The sequence below is a fragment of the Cannabis sativa genome, chromosome 1, assembly GCF_029168945.1.
Source record: "Cannabis sativa cultivar Pink pepper isolate KNU-18-1 chromosome 1, ASM2916894v1, whole genome shotgun sequence".
NCBI lineage: Eukaryota > Viridiplantae > Streptophyta > Magnoliopsida > Rosales > Cannabaceae > Cannabis > Cannabis sativa.
Window position 1 is genome coordinate 4,411,845 of NC_083601.1, and position 19,666 is coordinate 4,431,510.

Below are 19,666 nucleotides of genomic sequence, written 5' to 3' on the forward strand. Positions count from 1 at the left end.
TGACTCTCATATCTCATACGGTCGATCAAGATGGCTCATATCTTAGTCGGTCAATCGGGATGACTCATATCTCAGTCGATCGATCGGGACGACTCTCATATCTCAATCAGTCGGTCGGAACGATTCATATCTCAGTCAATCGGTCAGTGTGACTCTCATATCTCAGTCGATCGATCGGGATGACTCTCATATCTCAATTAGTCGTCAAGATGACTCATATCCCAGTCAGTCGGTCAGGGTGACTATCATATCTCACTTGGTTAGTCGGGATGACTCATATTTCAGTCGTTCGGTCGGGATGGCTCTTGTATCTCAGTTGGTCGGTTGAGTTGACTCATATCTCAGTGGGTCGGTCGAGATGACTCTCGTATCTCAGTCAGTTCGGTCGGGTTGACTCATATCTCATTCGGTCGGTCCGGATGACTCGTATCTCAATTGATCGATCAGGATGATTCATATCTCAGTGGTTAAGATAACATACTTTATATGAGATGACATACCTCAAACAGGAAGACATAAACATAAATAAGATGTATGACTTAAATCTGGGATAGAAGATACAACCAAAATTAATGACAAATCCAAAATGAAAGATATATTCAAAATGGATGACTTACATTCAAGATAGAGAATATATACAAGACGAACGACTTAAATATCTTAGTTAAGAAAGTTACACATCATGGATAGGAGAGATATAGAATGTGGACACGTAAGATAAAATAAAAGACAACTTGTCAAAGTATGTAAAGACATCTCATAGGAAGTAATGGATATATGTCAAAGTAATGTCTTGTTAAGTTAACACCTAAGAGTAAAAGAGTTAGATAGATACAAGAGGTAGTGTAAGAGAGGGGGGAGGTCTTTTGGGACTGAAGGAGGCAGAGAAAAGATCAAACTAAAAAGTTCTCAAAAAATAAAAATTCTTTATTGGTTTTTTTATCAATGATAAACTATTTTTGGTTAAAACAATATTATTTTTTTTAACTTATTTGTGTGAGAATATTCAAGATATTATGTTGATTGAAAAAAATTGTGATGAATTTATAAATAGGCTATTTAGAAAAATATGATAAGATAAAAAATAAAAGAGTGTCATATTTATAAAACATTAACTTAATCTTAAGTGCAATTTCTTTTTATAGATTAGTCTTAATTCAAATAAAAATTAATAAATTCTAAGGTAAATTTTTATTTTCATGGTTTTTTTTTTTTTTTTTTTTTTTGGTAAAGTTTATTTACACAAATATGACTTTTTTCAAAAAAAAATATTATTTTGTGGGAAAAATTCAAAAAGGAAAGTTAAATAAATATGGGTAAAACGGTTAAACCAAAGGTTTAGGATAACCCAAAGGTTAAACCAATAATTTCATTGGATAAATTAAAAAATACCTCTTTTTTTATTCATTAATCAAAATACCCTCATATTATTTTTTTTATTAAGATATACCCACTTTTTGAGTGAGTTACCTAATATACCCTCACTCTTTACTTAAATCTAGCATATAATTTGCATTAACTTAAGGGGTCTAATTCAGAATGCGTTTAATTTAATGAAGTATTTTAGAAAATAATGTTTGGCCTGATTTACAGGTTCTTTTGTATTCAGAATGCGTTTAATTCAATGAAGTTGATATTTCATCAAAAAAAAAAAAAAACTTAAGGGGTCTAATAGAGACATCATCTATAAAAGTGGTTATATTTAAAAAAAAATATAAAAATAGAGGTAAAAATTAAAACAAATAAAGTAAAAGAGGTATACAATGTAATTTCCTCTAACTTCATTAGAATAACGAGTTATCTTATATTATTTTTTCTTTTTTTTTTATTTAAAATTTTTCTCATAAATAACTTTTTTTAATCATATTTTCGCACAATTGTATAGAAACTCAAAATGTGTAATTTTCACAAATTCTAATGGTTGACCGAACCATATTGGATGTGATACCTTGCTTTATTGGGCTCATAGCTGATTGGGTCTGTAAGTAAATTTGCAATTCTTGTGAGTTATAAAAATATCATTTTTGTTGTGGACGCATAGTGAGAGACTGAGAGTGAAAATTCTGAAAAATAACATTTTTACACTTATATTGATTTTGTATCTTTGAAGTTGTGTTGGAAAAAACAAATGCAGATTTAAATTCCAACAACTTTATTATTCCAACTGAAAAAATATTACTAGAACCCTTCATTTACTTTTTTTTTTATAACATGTGTGTGTAAATGAACCCTCCATTTTCTTTTGTGCTACACTTGATCTCGTCTTTGTATCCTAATAGGAATGGGAATTGCTGATGAAAATAGTATTTATTTGAGTCTTTCTTATTCTATGAGAAGGACAAAAGTGTTATTTTGATTTCCTTAAAAATAAAATGCAGAAATAAGTTCAAAGTTGGGAGGAACGTCTTTTATTAAAGGCTGGGCATGAGATTATGTTGAAAACAGTGGCTCAATCATTACCAAGTTCCATGATGTTTTTTTCATTTTGCCTTTAGAGACTTTTTCCCATCTTAAAAGGTTGAAGTCTAAATATTGAAGGGGTTCCTCGTCTAACATGTCACGTGGGATCAGTTAGATGAGTTGGAAATACCTTTGCAAGTATAAAAATATGGACAGGCTAGGCTTTCGAAACCTTAGGGACTATAATCAGTCTCTTCTTGAAAAGCAATATTGGCGTCTATTACTTTATGAAAGTTCTCTATGGGGGCGTGTTTATAAGTCTCGTTATTTTTCGAATGGTTTGTTTTTGAAGGCTTCCTTGGGGGCTAATCCGAGTTTCATATGAAGGAGCATTTTTGAGTCCCAAAGCTTGGTTAAAGAGGGTGAAAGATTAAAAATTGTTTCTAGCTTGTCTATAGATGTACTGAATATGCCTTTAAATTTGTTTGTTGAATTTTCTAATCCAGTCTTAGATCACTGCAAGGTGGCTCAACTTATGAAACCAAATCGTCGTGAGTGAGATGAGAATTGGTACATGATTTTGAAACACGTGATAGTATCATTCTAAATATTCATTTAAGTACTACTTTTGATGTTGATATTTGGTATTGAAATAAAGAACCATCTGGTTTCTATAATGTTAAAAGTAACATTATCTTCAAGTTTTGAAAGGAGATTGGAGTTTACAGATGGAATTTGATATGCATAAAGCTCTATGGAAGATTAAAAGTTCTTCCTAAGATGCTTCACTTTGCTTGAAGAGCACTAGCATGCTGCTTAGCTACTAAAACTCAGCTTCACACCAAGCATGTTTATGTAGAGCTACAATGTCTTTTCTGTCACAAGGATGAAGAATCTATTCTCCATGTATTGGCCACTTGCACTTTTGCTCAATCTTGTTGGAGCCCTCATCTGCTACTAGTATTGATGTTTGGTTCTCTGAATATTGCACCAATGTCGAAATGGTATGCTGGAAGAAGTCTTGATGGTGGGTTGGTTGATTTGGAAGGCCCGTAATAATCTTTATAGAACAACCGTAATTATTGAGCTGCAGATGTTGTCTCTTTGGCACATTAAGTTCTTGATCAATGGAATTGTGCTCAATCTCATCGCGTTAAGCCCCTACTGCAAGAAAATGTTAATGATAATAACAAGGATTTTTGGACTAAACCTGTATTAAATATGATTTAGATTTATATTTATGTGGATGGAGCACCGTTTGAAGCTGACAATGCGTTTGGTACTAGTTTTATAGCTCGAGATTGTCATGGTGTTTTAATTGAAGTTTTTTCTACCTATTCTTTTAGTGGTTCTCAACTTGTCGTGGCTGAGATGGTAGGTATTAAAGAGACATTAAGTTTGATAAAAAGGAAAAAGCTGCTTAATGTGATAGTGGAGTCTGATTGTATGATGGCAAATCAAGCTCTTCATAATTCAGTTGAGATGTCATTTGTGTTTGGTCTCATTGTTTAAGACTGTAAGTTTTTACTTTATTTTTTGATTAATGTTAATGTTTGCTATGTTAAACGATCTGCTAACAAAGTTGTTCATTGTCTTGCTCACAGTTCTTGTTATTGTTTTGATCATATTTTTACTAAGAGCAATGTTCCCCAGGTTCTCCAGTCTATTGTATTAGCAAATTTAGTTATTTAATGAAGCTTTCAACTTTTATTTAAAAAAGAAAAAATAATTACTTCAAATTACACTTAAATCTATTTAGAATCTGTTTGTCAAAATCCAAAATAACGTTTTGATAGTCTAATATTTTCACACATTTCCTCACAAAAAGAGATCACAAGTCGAATTTCTCAAATCCAATAAAAAAATATTAAAAGGTACTTATAATACCTAATAATTATTAAATGTAATATTGTTATTAGTACAATTTAATATGAGATTCTACTTATTTTAATTTAATAAAAATTATAAAGAATCGCTTACTAATTGTAAGAGGAGTGTTAATCACATGTCGAAATATTTTTTTTTTCAAATTTTTTATAACGGTATTTGTTATAGTTACACTATCATTCTTGTAAATTTTTAAAAAATTCCGAATAGTTTACAATACCTAAAACAAAGTTCTTGATATTCCAGTTTACTACGCATGTTTAAAAAACTTCAAACGTATTTTCGGCACTGTAAACTATTTGAAATTTTTTAAAAATTTACAGGGATGATATTGTAAGCATAATGAATACCGCTGTAAACAAAATATTTCGATATGTATTTTCGGATATAAAGATTAATTAAAAGATTGTAACAAGAAATTGACGGTAGCACTCCTTATAATGCATCATCTGTAGTGATAGGTAGTCACAATGTATCATGTTCTTGATAGGGTCGAAAGCCCATAGCTTAAAGAGCCGTAGCTGTTTAGCCCAACACGCGTGACACGTGTAGTTTCGTGGGTGAAATTTAAACCACTGCGACTGAGAGGGTTTATAGCCCCCACTTCTAGGGTTTTAGACGAAGTATTCCAACGTTATTCTCAAGTCTCTGGAACCATCTTTGCCTGAAGAAATGGGATTTTGGGGTATGTCTTATTTCTTTTTCTCAATTTCAATATTCATCAAATTTCCCATTTTTAAAATTCTGTTTAATCAATCTCTCAATTTTCTTGCTTCGGTTTCTCAGCTTCCAAGCAAGTACATAAATATTACACAATATTTATAAGAAGCATTATGCTTGTATGTCTTCTATATTCATTGATTTATGGGTTTTCCTTTCAACAGGAATTGAAGTTAAACCGGGAAAGCCATACCCTTATCACTCGGATAATGTACCAGGTCGGCTTCATGTAACCCAGGTTTGATTCCATTCCACTGTTCAATCTATGCTCTCATTAGAAGTCTGTAAGTTTATCAAGTATTACATGGAGCTTCGGTTTTGCCATTGATATTTGGGTTTGTTTTATCATTTTCATTTAGGGATTACTTATTTTAGATGTTAGGAGCACATGATTTCGGGTTATTAAGTTGGATTTCTATGCTTTGAAATGTTAAAGTTATACTGAGTTTGGTGTTTAAAATTGAAGCATCTTGGTATCAGATACACTCTGAGTTGGTTCTTAGATTTGTGTGTGTTTGATTGTGTTGTGTGGTAAATCAGGCTACTCTTGGTTTGGGCTCCACTGCCGAGAGGAGTATAGTTCAGTGTGCAATTGGACATAGAAGTCCTATCTTTCTTTGCTCTTTATTACCGAATAAAAATGAATCATGTTCATTGAATCTTGAATTTGAGGAAGAAGAATTAGTTGCTTTCTCCGTCATTGGTCCACGGAGTGTACATCTCTCTGGCTACTTTGAGGCTGACAAGGGTGACACCATCAGAGATGATTATGAGTCGTATCCTTTTATGTTTTCTAGTGTTTGCTTTTCTTTCTGGAATTTCTACAAACGTTATATAACTATATGTATTTCATTACCCATCATTCATTGTTTTGTAATATTAATGCTGTTGTGGAATTTTGTATATAGTTTAAATCAATATAAATTGGATATATGATTTTCAAAAGTTATTATTTCTCTTACATCATATTAAAGCGATTCTTTTGGAGAGGATATCGCTGATTCAGAGACTGAGTCATCTGATTTTGACAATAGTGATGATGGTGATGAATTCATTGATGATGATCTTGACATGTTTCCTGATTCACCTGTTCCAAACAGTGGAGGTATGAGCATATTGACTCATTGAGTACATATATTTTAAAATTTTACTGACAAGAGCTTTAATATCTTTCTTCTGATAATTCATGATGATTTTCTCAACTAAGAAATCATTTGGCGATAAGAAAGAATACTTAAGTAGGATTTTTTCTTTTTTTAATGATAATAATAATAAGAAAGTAGTAATGAATTGATGCTTTACCTCACAACACTAACACTATTAGTTATTCCCCAAAAAAAATCAGTTTTTAGTTTTATTATATTTATTTCATGAATCATATATTGGTAATGACTCCTTTGATTTTGTTTTAAGTTGTAATTGAGGAGATTGAGGATGATGAGAAACCTACAAGTAAAACTGGGCAATCTAAACCACAAAAAAAGAACCAATCAAAAGGCTCTGAGGACAGCAAAAACTCTCAACACCAAGCCATTGTTAAAAAGGATAGTGTTCCAGTTCTTGAAAGTGAAGATGAAGATGGCTTTCCAGTTTCCAACAAACATGAAAGCAATTCAAATGTTCAAAAGCCTGAACTAGAGGTACAGCAATCAAATGAAAAGGTTGAGAAAACCAACAAGAAAAAGCAAGATGGAGATGGTGCTACTAACTTGAAGAGAAAGGTCGAAAATATTGACCAGGAGACCCGAGCAGAGAAGTGAGTTGATAAAAAAAAAACAATTTCTTCAAATCTTCTGGAAATTCTTTTTTTAAAATAAAAAAAAAATTGTTTAGCTGTAACTTATTTATGCGTAACATTTCATTATATTTGTATAATTATCTTATTACATTACTTTAGCGATTTAGGGTGCGATAGTTTACATATTCTTTTTCCTTATTTATTTGTTTATTTCCTTCTGGTGTTGCAGCTGCAAACTTACAGTTATTGCTCCTTGTTAAATGTTTGGCCACTTGAATTCTGATACTGAAGTTGTTTCTGTAAATGTTTTAGGAAAAAGAAGAATAAGAAGAATAAGCAGTTAAAAGAAAAAATTGGGGAGGAGAATTCTGATGAAAAGGAGCACGTGGAGTTGAAGAGTTCCAATGTGAGTCAGGTTTTAACAAAAATGGATGATCAGGAAAAGCTGGCTAAGGAAAAGTGAGTTTGGCTATGTCTAGGATTCTCTTTCTTTGTTTGTTTGTTTTTCCCTTTTCTTTTACTTTGCGATCAATCTTGTGTCTAGTTTATTATCACATTCCCACTGTTTGGATGAACCCCTACCCCAAAAGTAAGAAATAATGTTGATGAGGGGCTTTAAGGTTTAAAGATTTATCTTATATCCAAGTATGAATCAATATGTAGTAATTTGCATAACCCTCTGATCATTTACATTGCAACAAGATAATCGTGTTATCAATTTTGTCCTCGCTGCTACTTTTTATTTCCATTAGTTAATTCTATGCAAATGCCTGATTAGCTTTTTCTTGCATCAATTTTCGGCGCTTGTGCTCAGGAGCCTTGAAAATGAAGAGTCAAAAAAGAAGAGAAAGAAGAACAAAAAGAAAAGCCAGGACAATGAAGGTGAAACTAATGTGGATCAAACTGTTTCTGCTAAGGAAGGTCAAAAAGTATCAACATTGGAGTCAGATAAGCAAACTAAAGCAAAGTCGTCTAAAGTGAGAACATTTGCCAATGGTTTGGTTGTTGAAGAACTGTCAATGGGCAAACCAGATGGTAAAAAAGCTGCTCCAGGAAAACAAGTAAGTCTTCAAGTCACTAACATTTATTCTGTGACTTTCCACACAGAAGAAATTATATTCAATTGTCCAATTCCATGATTATGAAATCCTAAACAAAGAATTAGGTTTCTGTAGTTTTTGTTCTAAGGCACTTTCACCCACCTCTAAACAAAATTAAATGAATAACATTTCAGGTCAGTGTCCACTACATTGGTAAGCTAAAGAAGAATGGCAAACAATTCGACGCAAATGTGGGAAGAGCACCATTTAAGTTCCGCCTAGGTACAACTATTTTTGAGCGAAAACTTACATATACCTTCCTCACTATTTGTATTAACACTCGTCTCTTTTGGTTTTACAGGTTTAGGACAAGTTATTAAAGGGTGGGATGTTGGACTTGAGGGTAAAACAATGTCTTCCTTCATTTTTTTCTTTAAATAAAAAAAAAAATTGTTAAATTTATCTGTTTGTTTCTTAAAAGTTCTTTACATCCTTACATACATTTTGCCAGGCATGCGTGTTGGGGACAAGAGAAGACTTACTATTCCACCTGAGATGGGGTATGTATGCCTAATGTCGAGTTTATAAATTTCTATTAGTCGAGTTTGAGCTTGTTTCTTATTTGGGGGCATACATTTGTTTTATTTATATATATGTTTATGAATTTGTTGGTGTAAACTTTTTTCACGCAGTTATGGACGTAAGGGAGCAGGTAGTGCAATTCCTCCAAATTCGTGGCTTGTGTTTGATGTTGAGTTAAATGATGTTCGTTAAATCTATCAGAGAAATTTTTGGTGAGAGGAGACCATTTCTTAACAGGCTACCAGGCTTGTAACAATTTTGCTTTGTTGTGAAAATATATTCAAAACTTGGATTATTGAAATTCTAAAATTATATTTGTGGGAGTGAGTTCAATTTAAGAGCAGTTGTGACTTTAGATGAGGGAAATTGCACTCAATTTTTGTTTGCATAAAGAACATACATTGACTTTTGTTGAGAGAAATTATTTGCTTACATAATGGAACAAGCCTTGATTATTTTGTCGAAATATAAGGAATTGCAACTTCAAAAGTAAAGTATTAGGACATTAACAAAGATATTGAAACAAGTTATAATTTTTATGAGCAATTTGTAACTTCGGATTTTTTTTTCCTTATTTATTTGATTTTATAAATAGAGTTTTGTTGAGGATCATAGCCAAGAAAAAGGTCACGTTGAAGTCAGTTTTTATTTTTCCGAGTTAAAGTTTTATTAATTCATTTTATCATTATTTTACAATAAACGGTGTGCCCATATCCTCCCAAAATAATATAATATTTAGTTTTGACAACTTTTGTTATAAAACAAATAATAATATTTAAATTTAAATATTATAATTAAAACAAATAATATTTTAAATATTATTTTTTTTAACATTAAATTTAAATTTAAGTTGCATCAAATTAATCAACTCATAAAGTAACATAATCATAATCAATTTAAACATAATCGTTATTTTATTAATTGGCAGACCCCTCCATATACAACATTCACATAGCTACAATACACATTTGTAATGGCAGAAGTTCATTTTGAATGATGATCTAGAGCTTGCACTATATGTAAAAATACATGTTTACGTATTCTACATCATCATCTTCAAAATGGATATTCTATATACACTAATTGCTCCAAAAAGTACTCATCTAAGAATTGTTTATGTCCTTTTACACGAGCCCTTGTCAATGTGAGATCTCTTTTTTCCTCGCCTTGTTGAGCTACTCCCAGCTATGAACTTGTTGAAATATATTTCATCAGAATCGTCAATTAATTCTGAAATTATGATATCATCAAGACTCATATTGTCATACAAATTTGGAGAAGTTGCCAAATCCATTGGTGAACTTTGAGTAGATGATGTTTGGTAGAATGTATTCCATTTGGGATCATCTTTTAGCAATCTCCAACAGTATACCAACATAAAATTTGAATTGTTATCATATTTATACACTTGATGGGCATTCTCAAGAATTTGCTCATCAGACCAATTATTGTAACGTGTTTGTTGTACTCGTTTATAACACTTATTGAAATATATCACATTTTGATTTATCTTGTTCCAACGGTCTTTACATTGTTTTCCAGTTCTTCGTTCCTCACCTTTGTGGTTGGTGTTGAAGTATTCTGCGATTCGATCCCAAAATTTTGCAGAAATTTGATCACTCTCCACGATTGTATCTTTAGATGTATTAAGCCATCCATTTATTAAAAGTATAGTTGCTTCCTTGCTCCATTTGAGTTTACTTTCTTGGCTTGGTTTCTCTTCATTGTGTTGAACCACATTTTCCAACCTTTCAACACAATTTGCAGGTTGGGTCACAGATACAGATGTTGATGATGTTTAAAGATTCAAATCAACACTAGACTTTTTCATACTTGGCGTATAAATTTTTGAAGCCATTTCAGGTTGGTGTGGGGATGGCATATAAATGCTATATGGTGGTGGATTTCCTAGTGTAAAGAATGGAGCACGTTGGGGTGTTTCAAAATAGCCAAAATTTTGGTAAGGGAATGAGAACATGGGATAATTTTGAGAATTATAAAAATTTTGGTAGAATTGAGAATATTGGAAATTTTGATTTTCGGGATTGGTAGCATAAGAATTAGGAAAATTTTGGTTCCATGGAGAATATTGAAAATTTGGATGTGGAGGGTTAGTTGGTGGAAAATTTGGATGTGGAGAATTTGGATTTTGGGGATTGGTATATGAGAGATTTTGAGAACTTTTGGAATTCATTTGGTAAGAAAAAGTAAATTAAGTGTTGTAGAAGAAGGTATGAAATGGTATGAAAAATAGATAATACTAGTAGGTATTACTAGTGAAAACAATTGACTTTTTTTTAGAAAAATAATAAAACAGCAACGGTACATTTCCAACGGTACATTCCCAACGGTACAATGATGATTTTTTTTAACCTCCAATGGTGAGTGGCTCCCTTCAAGGATGCCAAGTGACAAGTCCACATATCATCAAGCAAAGTTTTAAGAGGGAAATTGAATGGAGCTATAACCCAGGTTCTCTATTAAACCCAACTCAACGGTTTAGTAGTTAGCCTCAGTCAATATTGACTTGAGCTTATTGAACATATTAAAACTCTTTCATGACAATCTCTGAAGTTAACATCGGCTTCAAGAATATAATACGGAACTATATAGGACCCAAAAAAGAGAAAGATATATGAAAAACAAAAACTCTGATTACTATTCTGGCAATAAGTTTTCAACAGTCTCATTATTCAGATTATTTACTACTACATTTGATGTAACAAAACTACATTTGGCCATGTAAGATACTGAGTTAAGTAAGGTCTCGTTGAAACTAGATACTAGTAGGGTTCGACGGGTGCTCTGAATTTTGCTCCAGCATAAATTGCTGCATGTCCTAGCTCTTCTTCAATCCTAAGAAGCTGTTATGCCATGGCAATGCCAAAATATATAGAAAGGAAACTTGTTAGTACATAATATGTTTTATCACACTTGAAGAAGAAGAATTTCTAAGCCTACTTAGGATACAACAAAATGTGTACCTGGTTGTATTTAGCCAGACGTTCTGACCTGCAAGGAGCACCGGTCTTGATCTGGCCCTGTAATCAACCCCATAATGAATACACACACACATATACATATATATATATATATATAGAGAGAGAGAGAGAGAGAGAGAGAGAGAGAGAGAGAGAGACTAATTAGTCACTTACAGTAGCCAATCCAACAGAAAGATCTGCAATGAAAGTATCCTCGGTTTCACCACTGGAGTTGAAAAGGAAAAGATTAGTACAAATCAGCAAAAACTTAGTTTGGTTGGAGAAAAAGAATGAGTCATTTTACCTTCGGTGACTTGCCATAACACCCCATCCAGCACATTTAGACATTTTCACAGCCTCAATGCTTTCAGTAACTGAACCAATTTGATTCACCTAAGTATTTATGAAGCAATGAGTATACGATCCTTATTTAAGGTTGGAACATGGATAGTGGAGAGTGCTACCTTTAGTAAAAGGGCATTGCAAGTCTTCTCCTTTATGGCTTTCTCCACACGCTGTCAATGTCAAGATTGCAGATTATTCTCATAAATGAGTTAATTTATCTATTAATTAACTTACTTTTATGTTAAATTAACCCTAGTGTCATAAAAGACTTGCCTTTGGATTAGTGACAAGGAGGTCATCACCAACAATCTGCACTTGGTCACCAACTTCAGAAGTCATCTTTGCATAATGCTCCCAATCATCTTGATCAAAGGGATCTTCAATGGACACAATAGGATAATCAGTTACAAAGGACTTGTAGACATTCTTCAAACTGTCTCCTGATATTTTCTGGGATCCATCATTATTCTGCACCAAAAACATTAATTAATTTAGCTTGTACTTTTAATTGTACACAAGGAAAAGAAAAATGGATTTGCATCAATTTAATTACCTCTTCCTTAAAATTCAAGTCATATGTCTTATCCTTGCTATCATAGAATTCTGAAGCAGCAACGTCCATCCCAATTACAACCTATTAGAAAAAAAAAAGCAATTAACTAATGAAGCTTACAGTTGTAGATTGTATATAGAAGCATAGATTCCAGAGATGCTAAAACTAGCCTTTCCAGTGTATCCAGCTTTAGCTATGGCTGTTTTCAACAGTTCAAGTCCCTCTTTGTTTTCCTGTAAGTGAAATGTCACAACATAAGATTCTATACACATTTCACATAAAAAAATTGTTTACTCTTTAGGAACAATGCTAAAATTTATTTATTTCTAGGCAAGTGGACACATACCTGAATATTTGGAGCAAAGCCACCTTCATCGCCAACATTTGTGGCATCTTGTCCGTACTTCTTCTTAATCACACTCTAGAATAAGCCAAAATCATAGTCACAACATGTTATCCCATATCACAAGTATATTGTAGGATTTGTGTGTTTGTGCAATTTGTTATTATTCTGGTTATTGGGACTTGCTATCAGTTGTTAAATCCTGTTATTGGTTATTGCATATGAAAAACATATTGTTGGGATATAATGTCATGATAAGCTGTTTATAGTAAGCCAAGGGAAGATGTCCTCCCCTTTAAAGGATATAAGGTGTGCTTTGAACTTATAGGCTATAGTTTGTCTTAGTGCTTTTTTCAAGATTACCACTTAAGCCATGAAATCACAGATAAGTATCTTTTATAACTAAATTAGCTAAATTTGGAATTTATTCTGCTTGTGTCAATTTAACAAGATATTATTTTATCATCAATTATCATGCAAATAATCATCTTATATTATTGTAAGGTACAAGTTTTATACTCTACAGTTTAAAGGGATAACGATACTTCTTGGTTATCGATCAAGTCATCACTCATAGGTGCAATTTCCTATATACCATACTAAATAAGTTCTTGTTTTTATTTTCCCACTTACAAGTTTTTTCTAGCGAATAAACTTAGTCATTTGGCTTGAAAAACATTTTGAATTTAGTTTATTTATATTATTTTGATTTTTACTAATTTATTCTTGCTCTTTACTAATGATCATTTTATTTATTTGATGTTTATATTTTGTAATTTGTTGTTTTTGTTACACCGTGAGAATGCGCATGGACTGTTGATACTGATGTTTGATTTGACTCTTTTGCTAGACCATTTTGTACATGTTGCCACAGTTTGTTTAGCAGATGTGTGTTAGGCCTTAGGATAATAAACACCAGTGTATATAGGAGATGGGATTGAATGGAGAGGGTGTGGAATTATTGTGTAACAATAGGAATTCATTAAATTCTTAGGGAGGCTTTAGGGATCCTCGAATTTCCTCTTCTATCTTATATTTTCTTGTATTTTCTGGGCCTGAAATATCAATGTAGGTTATAATAAGTTCCTATCAATGTGTTTCTTTTTCTATGATTGCTACCTTTTTTTAAATGATTATGGTCTTTGTTAAAAGGTTATAATAAGTTTGTCGACCAAATTTTTAAGGATATCGTTATTCTAATGTTGTTCATGAATTAATATTCTTTTTTAGGTTGTATCACATTATGGTTATTTTGAATAAGTTATTTATTGCACATATCAATAAAGTGTGTTTAAGAGGAGAGAAAGAAGACACCTACTTTCAGGTGGTGATAGACTTCTACACCCATCTTCATAGCTTCTTTGAAAGAAGATGCCCCAACTGGGAGAATCATGAATTCCTGTACATGAATCAAATAATAAGAATGCCAATTGAGAAGGTTACATGGACCACACCACCTATGATAAAAGGATGTGAAAGTTACCTGCATTGCCAGCTTATTACCAGCATGAGAACCTCCATTAATGACATTGAAAGCTGGCACAGGAAGCACCAAGGTCTTATTTCCAGCAAGGTTGGCAATGTGCTGCAAGTAACAAGATTAAATGAATATAAACAATAGTCATTGCATCCACTAGTTAACAGTGTAATATTTGCTCTTATACCACACAACCTACCCTATACAGAGGAATCTTCTTCGCTGAGGCACCAGCTTTACACACAGCAAGGGATACAGCCAGTATGGCATTTGCTCCAAGCTGAAATAACAGATAGAAAACACCCCAGTTTTTCATTTTCATGATGGTATTTATATGTATATGAATATGTATTTATATTTTTTACTCCTCTCTTGAAAGGAGAGAGAGTTACACTAAAGTAAAGTAGGAAGTCCAAAAAAGGAAAACAGATACCTTTTGTTTGCACCAACCCCATTCATTGACAGTTCCATCAAGCTGTTGAACCATGTAATTATCAATCTTGGTCTGTTCTGTTGGGTCCTGAAATTCACATTGGAAAAAATAAGTGTCATGGCCTTCAATTCCAATAAACATTGTTTTTTTTTCTTTTCTTTTCCACTATAATGTTTATATTTAGAAAATAATACCTTTCCAATTAAAGCAGGCCCAATAATGGAATTCACGTTCTCCACAGCCTAAATCAGCAAGGAATTAAAAGCAATAGTCAGATTAACTCAACAAACCCCAAATAATGGATAAAACAATACAGAAACTCTTGGCAATAAGAGTGATGAAGCATAAATAAATTGACACCGTAGGAATGTAAAATATCAATTGTAAAAGTAACTGTATAACGAGGTAAGAATTGGATTTTTTATCCAGATATGTGACATTGCTACTAATTAAGCAACTAAACTACCATTAAAAAAAAAAAAGCAACTAAACTACCAAATAGCATTAGTTGCAGCTTGCATCTAAGGAATTCAAACAATTCTTAAGTTTTAAAATCAAAACAGAGCATATAACAACAAAATCATATTCAGCACAATACACTCAAAGTTGCTATACCTTAAGGACACCTTTCCCAAGGTAATCTGATCCTCCATCTCTCAATTCCAGGGCCTCATATATACCTATAAAGGACATTTCAAGAGTAAATTCAAACCGTAGATTAAACAGTATAGCTTAGAATTTAAAAAAAAAAGCTCTTAATGTCATACCACTGATGTCTAACACCCTGTTGTATTACTATTGGTGTAATTATATATCGGGTCTCATATAACTTAAGAAAATAACTTTTAGAGAATATGGCTAACCAATCTAGGGCGCCGCCTATAAAAGTTGCTGGGCAAATAGCAATACTCTAAACATAAAGGTGCATAAATAATATGATATAAGATACAGGTGCCCTTAGATGATTAATTGTGCAAATAAATAATACACCTTATTATACTTTGGATGTTTTAAACAGTGTACCTTTTATTCTGTTTAAAACTAACAAAAACAGAGCCCTGAATTATAGTAAGTACCTGTGGAGGCACCACTAGGCACAGCCGCTCTGGCCAAAGTTCCATCACTGAGTATAACATCTACCTGAAAATCATCACATCCACACTCATATATCACTATATTGGTTATAATAGCAGATATATATAATAAAATAAAAATCATGCGATTAAAAACAGCTTAAGTAATGTCTTCTACTTGTAATAATCCCCATCATTTTCTCAGCAACCAAACAGTGGTAGTTAAGAAGAAAAAAACTTGGAGTTTCAGATCAAAGGAAAACTTACTTCAACGGTGGGATTTCCACGGCTGTCAAAGATCTGACGAGCTTTAACGATTTTGATCGTGACCATGATGACTACTGAATGTGTTGTTCTTTTTCCTCTTCTCTTCCTTAAAACTCAGAAATGAGTTTGGAAAATCTTAAAAAGGGTTTGAAATGTGGGGGGAAGTTGGTGAAAAGGTCGCCACGTGGTCACCTATCACGGGTGCCTAAATCGAGACAGTTGATTGTGATACTATGATGATGATCCGACGGCTCTGATTGCCCTGTTCTTTCTCAAACACGGTTGGTTGGTACTTTGTTCTACTTCACTTTTCTTTTTCTTCTGCATCCGCACGCTGATGTGGGTCCGGGGAGAGCATATATGCCTTTTTAAAAGGGCATTGCTACCTTCTCACATGTCGCGTTGCGATTGGTTAGCGATACTCCATAAAAATTATTACAGTAGAATTTTTATCAAAAAAAGACCAAATAAATTATATTCTAATTGAGAGGTTATAACTCAATAGAGTTAGAAAAAGAAAATTAAAAAACTAAAAGATATCAATGTAATAATAAAAACAATAAATAATCATTAATACTATATTATTAAAATTATTTTAGAGTAAATATAACGTTCATACATGTCTTATAATTTGAAATAAAATTATTAATTTTACATAAATAAATTTACAAAATATATGTATATATTTTATTAAGATGTAATTATTCTTATATAGAGGTATACTTTGTTAATACTAGACTTAGAAAACGTATAACTAATTACAATTTAGAGGTTATTCTTATTTATAACTGACCCAAATTGTGACTTGATTTTTTTATAACAAATAAGAGGTTATTCTTGAATAGAGTATTCTTAAATAGAAGTTCTATTGTATATTAAATTATATGGGACCCGATACTTAATTGGACCAATAGCAATATTTACACATAGGAGGGTGCTAGGCACCACTAGTGCCCTTTAGCATTTCTCTTTTTAAAATGAGTAAATTGCAGCATAAATACTTAATGTTTCAGATTTTATACACTTAAATACTTAATATTTACTTTTAGATGCAAAAATACCTAATGTTACAATTCTCTTGCATTGTTACTACCACTTCCGTTAACTTATCATAAATATAGATACGTGGAGGGCTCAAATGCATTACATTTATTTATTTTATTTTAAAATTTTATATTCTTAATATCAAAAATTAAATACTATTTGTTTTTTAAAAGAGAGAGAGAGAGAGAGAGAGAGAGAGAGAGAGAGAGAGAGAGAGAGAGAGAGAGAGAGAGAGAGAGAGAGATACAATACTAAAATACCATAGCTGAGTGAATCATTGCAGTATATGGAACATGATTATCGAATTGAAATACCAATATAATGTGAAAATTGTTATGAGAATGGGGTTTTTTTTTAACAAGTAGCATTTAATTTTTTATATTAAGAATATTAAGTTTTAAATTAAAATAAAAATAAATGTAATGCATCTGAACTCTCCACGTGTCTATATTATGAGTTAACAAAAATAGTAGAAATAGTGTAAGAGAATTGTAACATTATGTATTTTTACCTCTAAAAATAAACATTAGGTATTTAAGTATATAAAATCTGAAACATTAGATATTTATGTCGCAATTTACCTTTTTAAAATTGAGGATATTGCATTCTAAATTCAATTTATTTTATTGTTTTAATTTTTATCTTTATTTTCAATTTTGTTAAGATATAATAAAGGTATATTAGATAATCCACTCATAAAAGTGAGTAAATTTTAATGACATATAATATAAGAATATTTTAGTGGACACAAAAAATAGGTATTCCTCAATTTATCTTTTTTTAATTAGATTTTTTTTTTATTAGTGTACAATATTTTTAAGAAAATTTCATTTACACTCTAAAAATTTCTAAAGACACCTAATTTTAATAATTTTATTTTTATAAAATGTATATCTTTAATTGTACTAATTTTTTTTTAACTTTTTTCTTCCAATTCATATTCTTAAAAAAATATACCTATTAAATAAAAATAAATTATATTTTAAATATTATAACAAAAAAATTAAAATAAAAAAAAATATACATGAGTTAGAAAAAATTATGAAAATAAAAGTCAATACTTTGAGTTAGAAAAAATTATGAAAATAAAATTAAAATAAGTATTGAAATTAACATAAAATAGTATGAGAAATTTTTTTAAAAAAAAAATATTAAGAGTAATTTTTAAAAAATTATTTAAGTTTATATTTTTTTCAATAATTGAGTGTATTTATTATTTTATAGTGTGTAAATAGAATTTCCCTATTTTTAGCAGAAAAGTTTCTCATTTATTTTATTATTATATTATATGGTACTTTCAGTTCCATTAAAAATTAATTGTAGTGATTTTATTAGTTGCTCAGTTTCTTTGTTTTTTATGCCATTTGGTGCATTTGGAGGAAGTATAATAAGTAATTGTTAACTTAGGAATGGAAGATGGAGATTATCAGTAATTCAAATATATTGTTTGACATATTAGTAACGTTGGATAACCACTTGGGGCTAGCTCAAGTGGCCATAGGTGGGTATGTGAGTGTTGGAGGTCCTGAGTTCGAGTCCCAGCTAAAACATGATGTAATATATAAACGCTTGAATCAAAAAAAAAAAAACGTTGGATAGTTTTTCCTTCAAAGTTCGTTGAATTTGTTGATTTTGACCCCTTAGTAATTGTGTTTGCCTTTGCTAGGAGACATTCTTTTTTTAGTGATCTAGGATCATTGTTAGAGTATGTAACAAGTATATTACCCAGATTTCTCAGAGTGTCCCTAATCTATATACATCAGTCGCCCAATGTGGCTGTATGTGGATTAGTTTTGCATGCTCTTCAGATGAATAAACAACTTGTTTGCCCAAAGACTACCCATTTTTTATTATTTGGAATGTATAGTCCTTTAACTTGTACGACATTATTATTTGGGCTTTTTTCAGTTTTAACAAAAAAAGTAACAATATTACAAAAATACTTCCAGCTGGTCAAATAAACAAATATATAGTCCAAATAAAAAAAAATTTACACAAATACCACTTACACACACCTTCAACCCAGGATCCATGCTTCTTGGAAAACTATCGCGCAACCATCGCGCAACTACGCAGCAACCCAACACAACCGAAACAAAAATTCAACCAGAAAGAGAACCACCATTAATTTCGGCGACTTCATCTGAGAAGACAGCCATATTCAATTAAAACAGGGGCTATTTCGAATTCATAAAAAAAAGTGTAGAAAAAGTAGCTACTACGAAACTAAAATTTAACTCGAAATCTAGTTTAATTTGCATTAAACTAATGTCCTGACTTCAATTTTTAGATCCATGAGAGGCAGATCTCAAAAAAGTTGAATTGGAGTTCCCAAACAATCCAACTCAAGTATAATCTAAAAAAATACATCAATACTATAGTAAAATATTTATCCTGGTGTATTTTTGTTGTTTTCTAAATTTCTAATAGTGAATTTGTTCATATTAAATCATAAAGAGACACGTAGATAGAGTTACGTACGTGGAAATACTATTTTGATTTTTAATGTTTCACAACAGTTGCATTTTAGTTGCATAAACATTTTGCTAACAGTTATTTCGTTTGATTGAAACCTTCGTTTGATGCAACCTTCGGCCAACCACCCAGCAACCACCTAGAAACTTTCGTCTGATTAAAGCCTTCGTCTGATGCAACCTTCGGCCAACTACCTAGCAACCACCCTGCAAGCATCGTCTAATTGAAACCTTCATCTGATGCAACCACCGCGCAACTGCAACCATCGTCTGATTGTGTAAGTGATAGTGTAAGTAGTATTTTGGTAA

The 19,666-nt window shown here is 31.7% G+C and overlaps 2 protein-coding genes across 2 annotated transcripts; one reads left to right on the forward strand and one right to left on the reverse strand.

The window, feature by feature from the left end:
* Positions 1 to 4,806: 4,806 nt before the first annotated feature.
* LOC115703693 (peptidyl-prolyl cis-trans isomerase FKBP53) lies at positions 4,807 to 8,856 on the forward strand. Its single transcript, XM_061102864.1, has 11 exons — positions 4,807 to 4,972; positions 5,172 to 5,245; positions 5,548 to 5,783; positions 5,982 to 6,112; positions 6,421 to 6,763; positions 7,058 to 7,204; positions 7,560 to 7,806; positions 7,980 to 8,067; positions 8,147 to 8,188; positions 8,297 to 8,345; positions 8,478 to 8,856. Exons 1-11 carry the CDS (start codon positions 4,960 to 4,962, stop codon positions 8,557 to 8,559), a joined length of 1,452 nt encoding a protein of 483 aa, XP_060958847.1. The 5' UTR covers positions 4,807 to 4,959; the 3' UTR covers positions 8,560 to 8,856.
* A 2,145-nt stretch (positions 8,857 to 11,001) lies between these two features.
* On the reverse strand, positions 11,002 to 16,173 carry LOC115707804 (enolase). Its single transcript, XM_030635874.2, has 17 exons — positions 15,840 to 16,173; positions 15,576 to 15,639; positions 15,115 to 15,179; positions 14,694 to 14,741; positions 14,500 to 14,586; positions 14,266 to 14,346; positions 14,073 to 14,174; positions 13,908 to 13,988; positions 12,593 to 12,667; positions 12,417 to 12,479; positions 12,247 to 12,327; positions 11,967 to 12,161; positions 11,813 to 11,863; positions 11,653 to 11,741; positions 11,523 to 11,574; positions 11,352 to 11,408; positions 11,002 to 11,231 (listed from the first exon to the last, which is right to left on the reverse strand). Exons 1-17 carry the CDS (start codon positions 15,903 to 15,905, stop codon positions 11,151 to 11,153), a joined length of 1,338 nt encoding a protein of 445 aa, XP_030491734.1. The 5' UTR covers positions 15,906 to 16,173; the 3' UTR covers positions 11,002 to 11,150.
* Between the last annotated feature and the right edge of the window lie 3,493 nt (positions 16,174 to 19,666).

Coding starts and splice junctions, on each gene's coding strand:
- LOC115703693 (XM_061102864.1), top strand. Junction 5,246..5,547: donor GTCGGCTTCATGTAACCCAG/GTTTGATTCCAT, acceptor GTGGTAAATCAG/GCTACTCTTGGTTTGGGCTC. Junction 8,189..8,296: donor GTGGGATGTTGGACTTGAGG/GTAAAACAATGT, acceptor ACATTTTGCCAG/GCATGCGTGTTGGGGACAAG.
- LOC115707804 (XM_030635874.2), bottom strand. CDS start 15,905: ATGGTCACGATCAAAATCGTTAAAGCTCGTCAGATCTTTGACAGCCGT. Junction 14,587..14,693: donor GGCCTGCTTTAATTGGAAAG/GTATTATTTTCT, acceptor TGTGAATTTCAG/GACCCAACAGAACAGACCAA. Junction 12,668..13,907: donor AAGTCTATCACCACCTGAAA/GTAGGTGTCTTC, acceptor GGCTTATTCTAG/AGTGTGATTAAGAAGAAGTA.